Source organism: Mobula birostris, chromosome 12, assembly GCF_030028105.1.
Source record: "Mobula birostris isolate sMobBir1 chromosome 12, sMobBir1.hap1, whole genome shotgun sequence".
Classification (NCBI taxonomy): Eukaryota; Metazoa; Chordata; class Chondrichthyes; order Myliobatiformes; family Myliobatidae; genus Mobula; species Mobula birostris.
Window position 1 is genome coordinate 14,697,526 of NC_092381.1, and position 15,257 is coordinate 14,712,782.

Here is a 15,257-nt window from a genome sequence, read left to right on the forward strand (position 1 = left end):
TTAAAGATACCTAAAAGGTGGAGAAGAGCCAAAGTTGTTGCTCTCCTAAAACTCAATAAAGACCCCAACATTCCTAAAAACTACAGACCGATTTCCTTGCTCTGCACCCTCTATAAACTCTACGAGAGACTCATACTGAAAAGAATATCCCCCTTAGTCAAAGATCTTCTAACACCAGACCAAGCCGGGTTCAGGCCAGGCCGCTCTTGCTGCGGTCAAGTCCTGAACTTAACCCAGTATATTGAGGATGGGTTTGAAATGCGACAAATTACAGGGGCAGTATTCATTGACTTAACAGCAGCATACAACATTGTGAATCACAGAGGCCTTCTACTGAAATTATCTAAAATGTTAAAGAATGAAACCACAGTCAAAGTAATAAGAAGCCTCCTAGAAAATTGTAGAAATTATGTAGAAATGAATGGAATTAAGAGTAGGTGGTGTCCACAAAAGAATGGACTACCACAGGGATCAGTCCTGGCATCTCCACTATTTAATGTCTACACAAACGACTAACCAACCTTTCCTAACACACGCAGGTTTATCTATGCAGACGGCCTATGCATAGCAACACAAGCTAACTCCTTCCAAGAAGTTGAAGTACGACTTACAGCAGTCCTCGAAGCAATGAAGCAGTATTATGAAAAATGGTCTCTGAACCTAAATCCATCAAAAACTCAATGTGTGCATTCCACTTGACTCGTCGAGAAGCAGCTCGGAAACTCAAGATCTTCTGGTGTGGGAAGGAGCTCGAACACCATCCGACTCCAATTTACCTGGGCGTGACACTGGATAGGACGCTCTCATTTGCCACCCACATCCAAAAACTCCGAGGGAAAGTTGGCTCTCGCAATTCTCTCTTGAAATAATTACCAGGCACAAAATGGGGAGCTAATGCTCACACACTTAGATCAACTGCCCTAGCACTCTGCTATGCACCTGCAGAATACTGTGCACCTGTGTGGGGCAGATCAGCCCACGCGAAGAAAATAGACTCGTTGCTTAATGAAACCTGCCGAATAATCATGGGCACACTGCGCCCCACACCCACTAACATCATTTACAGACCCGCAGGCATTGCTCCCCTAGAGATCCGAAGACACACTACAACAAAACTTGAAAAAGATAAACAGAACTCTGATCCACGGCACCCACTACACCATCATGTGCCAGTTTCCAACCGTCTAATATCGAGGAAAAGCTTTGCTACAGTGGAGGAACTACCGCACGGAACATCCCCCCAAACACACAGGATTGACCTCTGGCAACAAACAAAAGCCAGAACCCCACCAAACAATACAGTGCAAGACCCCACAGAAATGTTGCCAGACGAGGCACTGCTTGACAGACGGAAGTGGTGCACTCTCAACAGAGCGAGAGCGGGAGTTTGTAAGACAGGAGACAATATGGTGAAGTGGGGTTTAAAGACCAGCGAATCCTGTGAGTGTGGCGAAAGGGTGCAGAACATTGAACACGTTCTGCGCAACTGCCCACTCTCAGCTGATTTAGCTGACACTGACCTGCTCAACATCAGCCAAACAACACTAGAGTGGCTGGCTGTCTGCTGTGACAAGCTGTGATGATGAATTAGAGATACAGCTTCTGGGCCAATGAACCCATGCTGTCCAGTGCTACACAGGCAGCAGGGTGGCGTAGTGGTCAGCACATCGCTTTACAGTACACGTGACCAGCGCTCAATTCCCGCACTTTGCCTGTAAGGAGTTTGTATGTTCTCCCTGCATTTGACGATGTGGGTTTCTTCTGGGTTAGGACCTGTTACTGTACTGCATCTTTAAATAATAATAATTTTAAAAAATGCAAACTCCTTACAGACGGGGTGGGAATTGAGCCCGGGTCACTGGCACTATAATAGGGTCACGCTATCTGCGACACTACCATGCCACTCTGAGGTTTGCTGAAGATAGACAGAGCACTGATGCAGCTGTCCCCCAGCACTTCACGCCTAGTTCTAGTTCAGTGACTAAAAGCCACGTCATCTTCAAAAGGCAGTGTCTCAAGAAAGGGGCATTCATCACTAAGGACCCTCACCATCCAGGGCCTGCCCTCTTCTTATTACCACCATCAGAGAGCAGGTACAGAAACCTGACGACCTACACTCAATGAATCAGGAACAGCTTCTTCCCCTCCGCCATCAGATTCCTGAACGGTCCATGAACCCACCAACACTGCATCGTTAAATTTGTTTTTTTTTACATTATTTATTTACTTTTGTATCCTATAGTCATTTCTATGCCTTGCACTGTACTGCTGCTGCAAAACAACAATTTTTATGACACAGTAAAGGTCAGTAGTAACAGGACAGCGGAGTGGTGTTGTGGTTAATGTATAACTACTAGAGCATCAACAACCCAGGTTCAACTCTGATCTTCTGGTTTAACATAGCGTTGGTGAAGCCCAGCGACTACTTATCAGAGGCAGACAAAACAAAGAAACCAATGAAATACTTTATTAATAACCGCTTCTTCTTCGGGCCAGCTAGTGGTGCAATGACATTGGCGCTGGACCTGGGAGTGGAGGTTCCCGGTTTCGAAACCAGTCGGGGCCGCTCTCGAGTACGCTTTCCATCCGTGCTGGGTTGAGTGTCGAGATCGCAACTCGACCTCGTAAAAATAAAGGGAAAAATACTGCGAAAATGTCTGTGTGAGGGGTGGCGCGCCGCACAGTCTCTCTCTCGCTCCGCGCCTTGTAAAAGCCGTGACATCATCACGGACGCTCGCACGGCCGCGCACAGACTCGCACGCACACGCCAAAAAAAAACAAAATAGTTTCTTAATGCAGAGGGCAGTCTGTATACGAATCGTCTGCCAGAGGAAATGGTTGAGGCAAGTATAATGATGACACTCATAAGACAGATATTTTATAATTACATGTGCGATATATATAAATTATATTATAATATAGCATACTATTTAAAGTTAATTGTAACTACATAATTTATAACACAGTAAGGTTTAGAGGGATTATGGATCAAACATGGGCATGTGGGACTAGTTTAGGTGGACATCTTGGCTAGTAAGGATCAGATGGGCCGAGGGGCCTGTTTCCTTGACAAAAGCCTGAAAGCATGTACCACCAAGCTTGTCTATTTACTTTCCCTGTTAAGGGGCAGTAGGTTGGACAGCATGGTAGCGTAGTGGTTAGCACAACCCTTTACAGTACAGGTGACCTGAGTTCAATTCCCTTTGCTGCCTCTAGGGAGTTTGTACATTCTGCCCGTGACCATGTGGGTTTCCTCCCACAGTATAAAGACCTACCTTTTTGTAGGTTAATTGGCCATAGTAAATTTTCCCATGATTAGGCTAGGGTTATTGAATTGAATTGAATTGATTTCTTACATCCTTCACGTAAAACCTTTATGTTACGTCTCCATTTAAATGTGCAATGGGCAATCACAGTAATTTATAATAAATAGAACAGTCACAGAGTACACAAGTCAGTGTGAGTTCATCAGTCTGATGGCCTAGTAGAAGAAGCTGTCCTGGAGCCTGTTAGTCCTGGCTTTTATGCTACAGTACCACCTCCCAGATGGTAGCAGCTGGAATAGATTGTGGTTGGGATGGCTTGGGCCCCCAGTGATCCTACGGGCCCTTTTTACACACCCGTCCTCGTAAATGTCCTGAACCATGGGAAGTTCACAACTACAGATGTGCTGGGCTGTCTGCATCACTCTCTGCAGAGTCCTGCGATTAAGGGAGGTACAGATCCCATACCAGGCAGTGACGTAGCCAGTCAGGATGCTCTCAATTGTGCACTTGTAGAAAGTTCTTAGGATTCAACTGTCTGAGGTGAAAGAGACGCTGTTGTGCCTTTTTCGCCACACAGTTGGTGTGTACAGACCACGTGAGGTCCTCGGTGATGTGTATGCCGAGGAATTTAAAGCGGTTTACCCTCTCAACCCCAGATCCATTGATGTCAATAGGGGTTAGCCCATCTCCATTCCCCCTGTAGTCCACAACCAGCTCCCTTGTTTTTGCAACATTGAGAGAGAGGTTGTTTTCTTGACACCACTGTGTCAGAGAGATGACTTCTTCCCTCTAGGCCACCTCGTTATTGTTTGAGATAAGGCCAATCAATGTAGTGTCATCAACAAAGTTAATTAGCAGATTGGAGCTGTGGGTGGCGACACAGTCATGGGTATACAGGAAGTAAAGGAGGGGACTCAGTATGCAGCCCTGAAAGGCTCTTGTATTGAGAGTCAGAGGGTTGGAGATGAGGGAGCCCACCCTTACAACCTGCAGGTGATCTGACAGCAAGTTCAGGATCCAGCTGCGCAAGGCAGGGTCAAGGCCCAGGTCTCTAAGCTTCTTGTCGAGCCTGGATGGAACTATGGTGTTGAATGCTGAACTGTAGTCCAAGAACTGCATTCTCACATAAGCATCCTTCTTCTCCAGATGTGTAAGGACGGTGTGTGGCGCAGCGGCTATTGCGGCATCTGCCAATCGGTTGTGTCAGTAGATGAATTGTAGGTGGTCCAGTTTGGGTAGTAACAAACTGCAGATGTAGTCCTTGACTAGGCTCTCAAATCATTTGCTTATTATTGAGGTGAGTGCGACAGGACGCCAGTCGTTCAGGCATGGTCTTTTTTGGTACAGCGATAATGGTGGATAATTTGAAACAGGAGGGCACTCTACACTGGGAGAGGGAGAGATTAAAAATGTCTGTAAACACACCTGCCAGTTGTGCTGCACACATCCTGAGTACCCGCCCTGCAATGCCGTCCGGTCCCGCAGCCTTGCGACAGTCCACTCGTCGGAAACGTCTGTGTACCTCAGCCTCAGAGATGACCAGGTTGCAGGCTGAGGCGGTGGCTTTCCTCGGAGGCTCAGAGTTAGCGACATTGAACTGAGCGTAAAAGTGATCGAGCTCATCTGGGACAGAGGCCGCAATGTCGACAGCACTGCAACATTTGGGAGTTGCTGTACTGTATGGCTCAAAGGGCCTAAAGGGCCTATTCTGCACTGTATCTCACTAAATAATTCTTTAAAAAAGTAGGAATCTTGAACTCACAATCTCATAATGATCTTGCACTTTATTATCTACCTGCACTGCACTTTCTCTGTAACCGTCACACTTTATTCTGCATTGTTATTGTTAGAAACATAGAAACATAAAAAATAGGTGCAAGAGTAGGCCAATCGGCCCTTCGAGCCTGCACCGCCATTCAGTATGATCATGGCTGATCATCCAACTCAGAACCCTGCACCAGCCTTCCCTCCATACCCCCTGATCCCCGTAGCCACAAGGGCCATATCTAACTCACTCTTAAATATAGCCAATGAACCGGCCTCAACTGTTTCCTGTGGCAGAGAATTCCACAGATTCACCACTCTCTGTGTGAAGAAGTTTTTCCTAATCTTGGTCCCAAAAGGCTTCCCCTTTATCCTCAAACTGTGACCCCTCATTCTGGACTTCCCCAACATCGGGAACAATTTTCCTGCATCTAGCCTGTCCAAGCCCTTTAGGATTTTATACGTTTCAATCAGATCCCCCCTCAATCTTCTAAATTCCAATGAGTACAAGCCTAGTTCATCCAGTCTTTCTTCATATGAAAGTCCTGCCATCCCAGGAATCAATCTGGTGAACCTTCTTTGTACTCCCTCTATGGCGAGGATGTCTTTCCTCAGATTAGGGGACCAAAACTGCACACAATACTCCAGGTGTGGTCTCACCAAGGCCTTGTACAACTGCAGTAGTACCTCCCTGCTCCTGTACTCGAATCCTCTCACTATAAATGCCAGCATGCCATTCGCCTTTTTCACCGCCTGCTGTACCTGCATGCCCACTTTCAATGACTGGTGTATAGTGACACCCAGGTCTCGTTGCACCTCCCCTTTTCCTAATCGGCCACCATTCAGATAATAATCTGTTTTCCTATTTTTGCCACCAAAGTGGATAACTTCACATTTATCCACATTAAATTGCATCTGCCATGAATTTGCCCACTCACCCAACCTATCCAAGTCACCCTGCATCCTCTTAGCATCCTCCTCACAGCTAACACTGCCGCCCAGCTTCGTGTCATCCGCAAACTTGGAGATGCTGCATTTAATTCCCTCATCCAAGTCATTAATATATATTGTAAACAACTGGGGTCCCAGCACTGAGCCTTGCGGTACCCCACTAGTCACTGCCTGCCATTCTGAAAATTGTTTTACCTATTGTTCTACCTCAATGCACTATGTAATGATCTGATCTGTATGAACAGCTTTTCACCATATCTCAGTCCATGTAAAATAATAAACCAGTTCCAATTCTGAGACTTGATGACACTTGGTCTAAAACTTTCCCCTGACCCTCGTCCATTCTAAGGAACAAATCCAGACTCCCCACAAAAGCAAAATCTCTTAATGCTAACAAACATTCTGGCAAATATCACAGGACAACAAAGATTTTGTTTCCCAAATACTTTTAGGTATATCCTATGGATTTTGGGCTGCTGATCATGAAAATCAGTATGAAATTTCCCTATCGTGCACCACTTTTTGTTGATGTTGATTATATTTGTTATTTCAATTCATAATTCAAATCAGAATAAATGATGCCAAGATTAAGGAAGACATTTTTGTTGGTCCACAAATCAAAGAGATCGTCAATGTCAGGGAATTCGAAGAACTTCTGGTGGGACCAGAGAAAATCACATGGAAAGCATTCAAGGGCATTGGTGAAAATTTTCTTGGCAACTACAGAGCAGCAAACTACGTGCATCTGGTTGACAACATGCTTCAAGTATACAAAACCATAAAGTGCAACGTTACTAAAGATATATATTTTGCATTCCTATTTAGACTTTTTTTCCTGCAGATCTTGATGCTGTCAGTGATGAACATGGTGAAGGTTTTCACCAAGACATTGTGGTCATAGAGAGAAAGTATCAGGGCAACCGGAATCCATCAATGTTGGCTGATTATTGTTGGACACGTTCGCGAGCAGCCTCAGACAGCGTACAAATGAAAATCATTAAGAAAACATTTTTAGCTTAGTTGAACTATTGTAAAGTGTCAGCACTATTATGCAATTAATCAAATGCATTATATTCAATAAAAGTTGATTTCTTGTTTCTCCAAATTCCTACGTAATACAAGAAGCCTGAAATTATATTTGTGTTCAACTTCAAGCAGTCTAACATAAAGAAAATTCTATGGTAGCAACACTTTGAAAAAAATTGTATTCTAAGAGCTGGAAGTTGAGTAAATTCTTACACTGATTTGGTGTGTCATCTAGAATCCGACTTAAATAAAACAAAAAGCTCACAATTCCTAAATGGAACTTGTCAATGTAATATTCATATTCCGTCTCTCTCTAAGCAACTGCAAGGAATACTGATGTTGTGCACACTTCAGTGTGAAAATGCTAATCTGAAGTAATTCTTCCACTGACATTTCACAGAGAGCGAGGCTGACAAGGTGATACATTGAATGGATTTAACTCTACGCATGGTAAATAGATTCTTTGAGCATGACTCATACACTACAGGTCCTCCCTGGGTTGCAAACGCCTAGCTTGTGCATACGAGCAAGCATTTGGCAGGATGGATTCACTAACTGCCTCAGGTATCTTCCGCCAGGTGTGATTGGGGCATTTTGTGCCTTCTCTCCCGACTCCCTGCCCGAGCTGCAACGGTTAGGAGCTGTCCCGAGCAAAGCTGGCAGCACGGAGCAAGACTCGCACGTTCACTGACTCAGTGAGGCCAGCCAGTGACTGCTCGCTTTCCCGACACTGCTGTTTCTGTGACCTCGCCCACGGACTGCTGTTTACGTCTGACTCAGGAACCACTCGGGTTATAAACAGATCGAACACAAAGAAGTACAGTACAGGAACAGGCCCTTCAATTTACAATGCTGTGCCGAGATGAACACCCAACTAATCTTTTCTACCTAAACAAGTCCATATCAAAGGCTCAAAGTACAAAGTACGAATGCAGTATACAACCCTGAGATTTGTCTTCCCCACAGACAGCCATGAAATGAAGAAAACCCTGGAATCAACCTGTTCTAAGAAAAACATCAAGCATCCCTCCATTCCCAGCACATTCATGTGCTGAAGAGCCTCCATCAAATCTGCTTCCACCACCACTCGTGGCAGTGCGTTCTGGGCGCCTGCCACTCTCTTTGTAGGTTCACGCCACTGTCTGCAAGTAGTTTGCTTACTCCCCCTGTGGCCGCATGAGTTTCCTCTGGGTGCTGCGGTTTCCTCCCACGTTCCAAAAATGAACAAGTTATGGTTCGTGAGTTGTGAGCATGCTACGTTAATGTTTGAAACATGACAACAATTGTGGGCTGCTCACAACGTTCCCTCTAATATTTATTTATTTTTACAGCTGCATAGGCCGAGGGCCTTCACTAGTGCTGATGCACAGTCCTGGCTCATAATATCAATTCTATTCCTCTCTATAGATACTACCTAAGCTGTTGCGTTTCACCTGCATTTTCTGTTTGTTACTCTGGATTTCCAGTACCTGCAGAGCCTATTGTTTGTGATTTCTCTTCCATATTAGACCATAAGACAAAGGAGCAGAAGTCAGCCATTCAGCCCATCGAGTCTGCTCCACCATTTTATCATGAGCTGATCCATTCTCCCACTTAGTCCCACTCCCCCACCTTCTCACCATAACCTTTGATGCTCTGGCTACTCAGATACCTATCAATCTCTGCCTTAAATACACCCAATGACTTGGCCTCCACTGCCGCCCATGGCAACAAATTCCATAGATTCATCACCCTCTGGCTAAAAAAATTCCTTCACATCTCTGTTCTGAGTGGGCGCCCTTCAATCCTTAAGTCATGCCCTCTCGTACTAGACTCCCCCATCATGGGAAACAACTTTGCCACATCCACTCTGTCCATGCCTTTCAACATTCGAAATGTTTCTATGAGGTCTCCCCTCATTCTTCTAAACTCCAAGGAATACAGTCCAAGAGCGGACAAACATTGCTCATATGTTAACCCTCTCATTCCCGGAATCATTCTAGTGAATCTTCTCTGTACCCTCTCCAACATCAGCACATTGTTTCTTAAATAAGGAGACCAAAACTGCCCACAGTACTCCAAGTGAGGTCTCACCAGCACCTTATAGAGCCTCAACATCACATCCCTGCTCCTATACTCTATTCCTCTAGAAATGAATGCCAATATTGCATTCGCCTTCTTCACCACCGACTCGACCTGGAGGTTAACCTTAAGGGTATCCTGTACGAGGACTCCCAAGTCCTGTTGCATCTCAGAACTTTGAATTCTCTCCCCATTTAAATAATAGTCTGCCCGTTTATTTCTTCTGCCAAAGTGCAGAACCATAAACTTTCCAATATTCTCTTTATTTTGTTATTTTTGGTATTCGAAATATATTGCCATTGTCACCTTCATATTGGAATCCAGCGTCCCAATGACTAATTGGTCTACACTCTCCTGCTTTTTGAGTTCTTTCCTTATTGAACAGTTTATTATGTTGGCAGCTTTCCAGTCCTCTGGCACCTCTCAGGTAGCCAGGGAATTCTGGTACACTGCAACCTAATATATTCACTATCTCTGAAACCACTTCGTTTAAGACCTTTAAGACCTTAGAATACTGGGCATCAGTCCAAAGAACTTGGCAGGCTTAAATTTTCCTTTTCTCTGGTGGTAGAGCTTGTTTTAAGCTTCTTGCACCCTATATCTCCTTGGTTACCTATCAAGGAGAGAAGATGGCAGCACGACGCAGCGCACGCAGCCACTTCGGTGATGATATCTGTTATCTGTCAAGTAGGGTGCCATGCACAATTCTGATCTGATGGAGGCAGACGTGAGAGCATGGAGGAACATCTGTTGAAACTTCCGAAATGCCTATTTCGCTGCCGCTTGCTACTGTGTGATCCGAAATCTCCGGAGGGGAAGGTCCTGAGTTCTCGGCTTTACTTGTTGCTTAGCAGCCGGGACGGGGTCGAAGTGCTCGGCAGAGATAGTGCTCAGTGTCGGAGGCTTGAAGTTTTCGGACGGACTCAAAGTCGGCTGTGGTCAGGTGCTTCCAGGATGCTGCATCGGCAAGTTTGCGGCACTGGAGGTTCATGGCAGGGAGAGTTTCTCCCTTCTAAAGTCTGCGTGAGATGTTGGGGCTATCGGGACTTTGAGAGTTTTTTTTACCGTGCCCATGCCCATTACAGTATTGCTCTGCACCGTTGTAACTATACGTTATAATTATGTGGTTTTTGTCAGTTTTTGTCTTGGTCTGTCCTGTGTTTCTGTGATATCATACTGGAGGAACATTGTATCATTTCTTAATGCATGCATTTCTAAATGACAATAAACGAGGACTGAATGTCCTCATAATCTAATCTAATTACAGGGATGATTTTAGTTTCTTCTAGAAATAAACTAATCAAAAATAATTATTTAAAATCTCTTGCCATTTTTCTGTTCTAACCAACCACACGCGTGGCTGGTGGGAGTAGATACGTCTCTACCAAAGGAGGGATAAGCCAGCCGGTGGTGTAATGGCATCTGTACCAGACTTTGAGGCAGGTGGTCCCAGGTTCAAACCTGACTGGTCCTTGTATGCTTTCTATCTGTGCTGGGTTGGCAGTTCAACTAGAAACTCGAAACTCGGCCTCGTAAAAAACCAGACAAAAATGTTAAAGAAACTGCAAGGTGGCAGCCCGAAGCGCCACAAGGCGCAGGAAGGAAAAACAACAAAGAAGGTGTAAGGTGCTCCCTTCCTCCACTAGCCTGGAGGTCACCCCGGGCAAGGTGTAGCACCGGCTCAGCCCCCCCGATCAGGGTCATGTGAAGCCATGGGAGCAGGTGGCGGATGGTCATATGAGCAGCTGGTGCATATCACAAGTCCTGGTTATGTGACCATAGTCGCCAGGCAAGACAATCTCTGAAGAGTATTGATAATGGCTGGGGTCACCCTTCTTGTAAAGACACTGCCCAGAAGAAGGCAATGGCAACCATTTCTGTTGAAAAAATTGCCAAAAACAATCATGGTGATTGCCTACATCATCCGACATGGCACATAATGATGATGGTGAAGATGGACCCTGCATCTCCTGGGTTATCTCTCATTATTAGCATGATTTAAGTGTCTTCTAGATATAAACTAATCCAAACTAATTATTGAATATCTCTGCCATTTTTCAATCCTAACCAACCACAAATCCATAATATTTTGATTATAAATTTCTATGGATGTAGAGTGAAGAGCACAGTGACTGGTTGCACCACTGCCTGGAAGGCTCAATGAGCATGACTGCATGAGTCTCCAGATGGTTGTAGGCTCCATCATGGGCACAACCTTGGGTCCCATATCATTAGAGTCAGGAACAGTTACTACCCTATCACCATCAGGTTCCTAAACCAGCGTGGACAACTTCACTCACTTTAACGCTGAACTTACTCCACAGCCTCCGCAATCTTACTTTCAAAGACTCTACAACTCAGTATTATTTATTTACTTCTTAACTATCTGCAAGATTTTTCTTCTTTTGCACATTTGTTGTTTGTCAGTCTTTGTTAGGATCAGAATCAGAATCAGGTTTATTATCACTGGCAGGTGTCATGAAATTTGTTAACTTAGCAGCAGCAGTTCAATGCAATACATGATAATACAGAAAGAATAAATAAAAAATAAATAACAGTAAGTATATATATATAGAATAAATTATAAATAGTGCAAAAACAGAAATAATATATATTAAATAAAAGTGAGGTAGTGTTCATGGGGTCAATATCCATTTCAGAATCTATGGCAGAGGGGCAGAAGCTGTTCCTGAATTGCTGAGTGTGTGTCCTCAGGGTCCTGTACCTCCTCCCTGATGGTAACAAGGAGAAGAGGGCTCCACCTGGGTGCTGGAGGTCCTTAATAATGGATGTCACCTTTCTGAGGCACCACTCCTTGAAGATGTCCTGGGTACTATGGAGGCTAACACCCAAGATGACTAATTATAGTTATTCATAAATTCTATTGTATTTTTTACTTTCCTGTAAATGCCTGCAAGAAAATGAATCTCAAGGTAGTATATGGTGACATACATACTTTGATAATATATTTCCTTAGAAGTTTGAATGTTCCTCACATCGACGATATCTTCTAGAGGTGGAGTTTCAAAGGTCAGCATCTATTACCAAGGACCCTCGCCATCCAGGACGTGCCTCCTCAGTTGCAGGAGCCTGAAGACGCACACTCAATGATTAAGGAACACACACAGGAACTCAGCAGGTCAGACAACAACAATGGAGAGGAACGAACATCGCCTGTTTTGTGTGTGCTACTCTGGACTTCCTGCCTCTGCAGAATCTCTTGCGTTTACAGTTTCAGAAATACCTTCTTCCCTTCTGACATCAGATTCCTGAATAGCCCATGAACCCAAGCACACTACCTTCTTCATCTTTATTTAATGCACTAATCTTATATTTTGTGACATGCATTGCACTGCTGCCATAAAACAACACATTTCACATGATATGCCAGTTATAATAAACCTGATTTGATTATTATCCCACTATGTTTAAATCTTTTTAATAACCTCTTGTGGGACATCTATCAAAGCCTCGTGAAAGGCAAATACACCACAAGAACTGTTCATTCTCATGCTATCTGCTAGTTACAACCCCCAAAATACTTGAGCAGACCGGTCAAACATGCCTTCCCTTTCATCAATCAATGAGGACTCTTAACTGTCTTGTTATTTAAATCCTCTGCTTTCACTTCCCTAATGATAAATTCTAGCATTTTCCTTTCTTGTTATGTTATGCTAACTGAACAGAATTGGAATCAGAACCAAGTTTAATATCACTGGAATAGGTTGTGAAATTTGTTGTTTTGAGGCAGCTGTCCAGTGCAATACATAAAAAAAATATAAATTACAATAATATACCTTCAGTAGCCACTTCATTAGGAATACTTGCAGACCTGCTTGTTAATGCAAATATCTAAATAGCCAATCATGTGGCAACAACTCAATGCACAAAAGACCATAGACAATGAAGTAGAATTAGTCCACTCGGCCCATTGCTCTGCCAGTCCATCATAGCTGATTTATCCCCCTCATCCCCATTCTCCTGCCTTCTCCACTTAACCTTTGATGCCCCGAGTAACCAAGAATCAATCAACCTCTGCTTTAAACATACTCACTGACTTGGCCTCCAAAAGCTCTCTGTGGCAAAGTATTCCACAGATTCACCAGCTCTAGTTAAAGAAATTCCTCTCTAGGAAGAGGTACAGTCAACGTTTTGGGCCGAGACCCTTTGTCAGGACACAGGGTCTCGGCCTGAAATGTCGACTGTACCTCTTCCTAGAGATGATGCCTGGCCCACTGTGTTCACCAGCAACTTTTATGTGTGTTGCTTGAAATTCCAGCATCTGCAGATTTCCTCGTGTATGCAAAATTCCTCCCTTCTCTGTTCTAAATGGACTTCCTTCTATCTGAAGCTGTGCCCTCTGGTCCTAGACTCCCCTGCGATAGGAAAGATCCTCTCCACATGAACTCTATCTTGGCCTTTCAACATTTGATAGGTTTCAATGAGATCTCCCCCCCCCCGCCCTGCCCCATTCTATTAAACTCCAGCAAGCACAGGCTCAGAGCCAACATACCTTAACCCTTTTATTCCCAAAACCATTCCCGTGAACCTCTTCTGCACCCTCTCCCCTTCTTTTCTTAAATAAGAGACCTATAGCTGCTGACAATACTCCAAGTGCGGTCTGACCAACGTTTTATAAAGCCTCAGCTTTACATCCTTGCTCTTGTACAGTGTATTCTAGTCCTCTCGAAATGAATGCTAACATTGTATTTGCCTTCCCTACCACTAACACAACCTGTAAATTAACCTTTAGGGAATCCTGCACGAGGCTCCCAAGTCTCTTTGCACTTCGTATTTTGAATTTTCTCCCTATTTAGAAAATAGTCTACACCTTTATCCTTCTACCAAAGTACATGACCATAAACTTCCCTACACTACATTCCATCTTCTCCCAATCTTCTGCAGACTTCCTGTCTCCTCAATACTACCTGTTCCTCCACCTAGTTTTTGTATCACACACAAACTTGGCCACAAAGCCATCAATTCTGTCAACCAAATCACTGACATAAAATGTGAAAAGAAGTAGTCCCACCACTTACCCATGCAGGACACCACTGGTCACCGGTAGCCAACCAGGATAGGACCCCGTTATTCCCACTCTCAGCCAGTCTTCTATCCATGGTAATATCTTTATGGGCTCTTATCTTGTTAAGTAGCCTCATGTGAGACGCCTTGAAAAAGACCTTTTGAAAATCCAAGTAAACAGCATCCATTGACTCTTCTTTGTCTACCCTGCCTATTATTTCTTCAAAAAGTGCCAACAGATTTGTCAGGCAAGATTTTCCTCTCAAGGAAACCATGCTATGGCCTATTTTATCAAGTGTCTTCAAGTACCCTGAAACCTCATCCCTAATAATGGACTCCAACATCTTCACAATCACTGAAGCCAGACTAACTGACCTATAATTGCCTTTCTTCTGCCTCCCTCCCTTGAAGAGTGACATTTTGTAATTTTCTAGTCCTCCTGAGCTATTCCAGAATCTAGCGATTCTTGAAAGATCACTACTAATGCCGCCACAATCTCTACAGCAAACTGAAAAAGGATCTGGAGCTTTCCCAGTGTATATGACAAATAAACTCTGCCAGCTGGTTATAGGTGTCAATTTTAACCAATGTTTCAATGGCAATCTCCACCATCTTCACCAGGGCTGATGCCTAGGCACGTCAAGTCCTGTGGTATACATACTCAACTCCCGACGTCCATCCCTCCTGATTGGCTAGTCCTTCATCAGGTTTCTGCTGTCCCACCTTGTTTAAAGTCGTATTCCAGTTCTTACTTACAGGGAAACTTTCGTCTTTGTTAAAATTTGTAATCTCTCATCTTATTTCAATGGCTTCCTTCACCAGGTGGTCCCAAGAGTCATTGGCGTGGCAGTAGTATTGTGTCATTGAAATCAATCCTGTGGTCGTTGCAAATGCAATGTGTTGCTACCGCTGATTTTTCCGGGTAACCGAAACTACTGTGCCCTGCTAAAGGCTGATGAAGATAGCGGGGTTTGTCATTGAAATGGCAGTTAAAATCGACATTTGTACCTGGCTGGAAGCCCAAGAAGAAATGAACGCTTCAGCTACCTTTCAGAATGCTGGGGTGTAGCCCACGTAGTCCAAGCATGCAGACATAGACACAAGGTTCAGATCAAACATCAGAATGGGGAAGAAATGTGACTTTGACCATGGAATGATTGTTGG

The 15,257-nt window shown here is 44.2% G+C and overlaps 2 protein-coding genes across 6 annotated transcripts in view; one reads left to right on the forward strand and one right to left on the reverse strand.

Annotated features, from left to right (window-relative positions):
* Positions 1-655, forward strand: part of pigk (phosphatidylinositol glycan anchor biosynthesis, class K) — a 214,530-nt gene extending 213,875 nt beyond the window's left edge. Inside the window, exon 13 of the transcript XR_011887963.1 lies at positions 540-655. The gene's annotated coding sequence lies outside the window, so the exon portion shown is untranslated. The remainder of the gene's footprint in view (positions 1-539) is intronic.
* st6galnac5a (ST6 (alpha-N-acetyl-neuraminyl-2,3-beta-galactosyl-1,3)-N-acetylgalactosaminide alpha-2,6-sialyltransferase 5a) overlaps positions 1-15,257 on the reverse strand; it is a 77,125-nt gene that overhangs the window by 22,903 nt on the left and 38,965 nt on the right. For 3 of the 5 annotated variants that reach the window (XM_072273350.1, XM_072273351.1, XM_072273349.1), the window contains exon 3: positions 14,108-14,251. The exons of the other annotated variants lie outside the window; for them this stretch is intronic. In XM_072273350.1, coding sequence (XP_072129451.1) covers positions 14,108-14,251 — 144 coding nt within the window. The remainder of the gene's footprint in view (positions 1-14,107; positions 14,252-15,257) is intronic. 5 annotated transcript variants of the gene reach the window in all.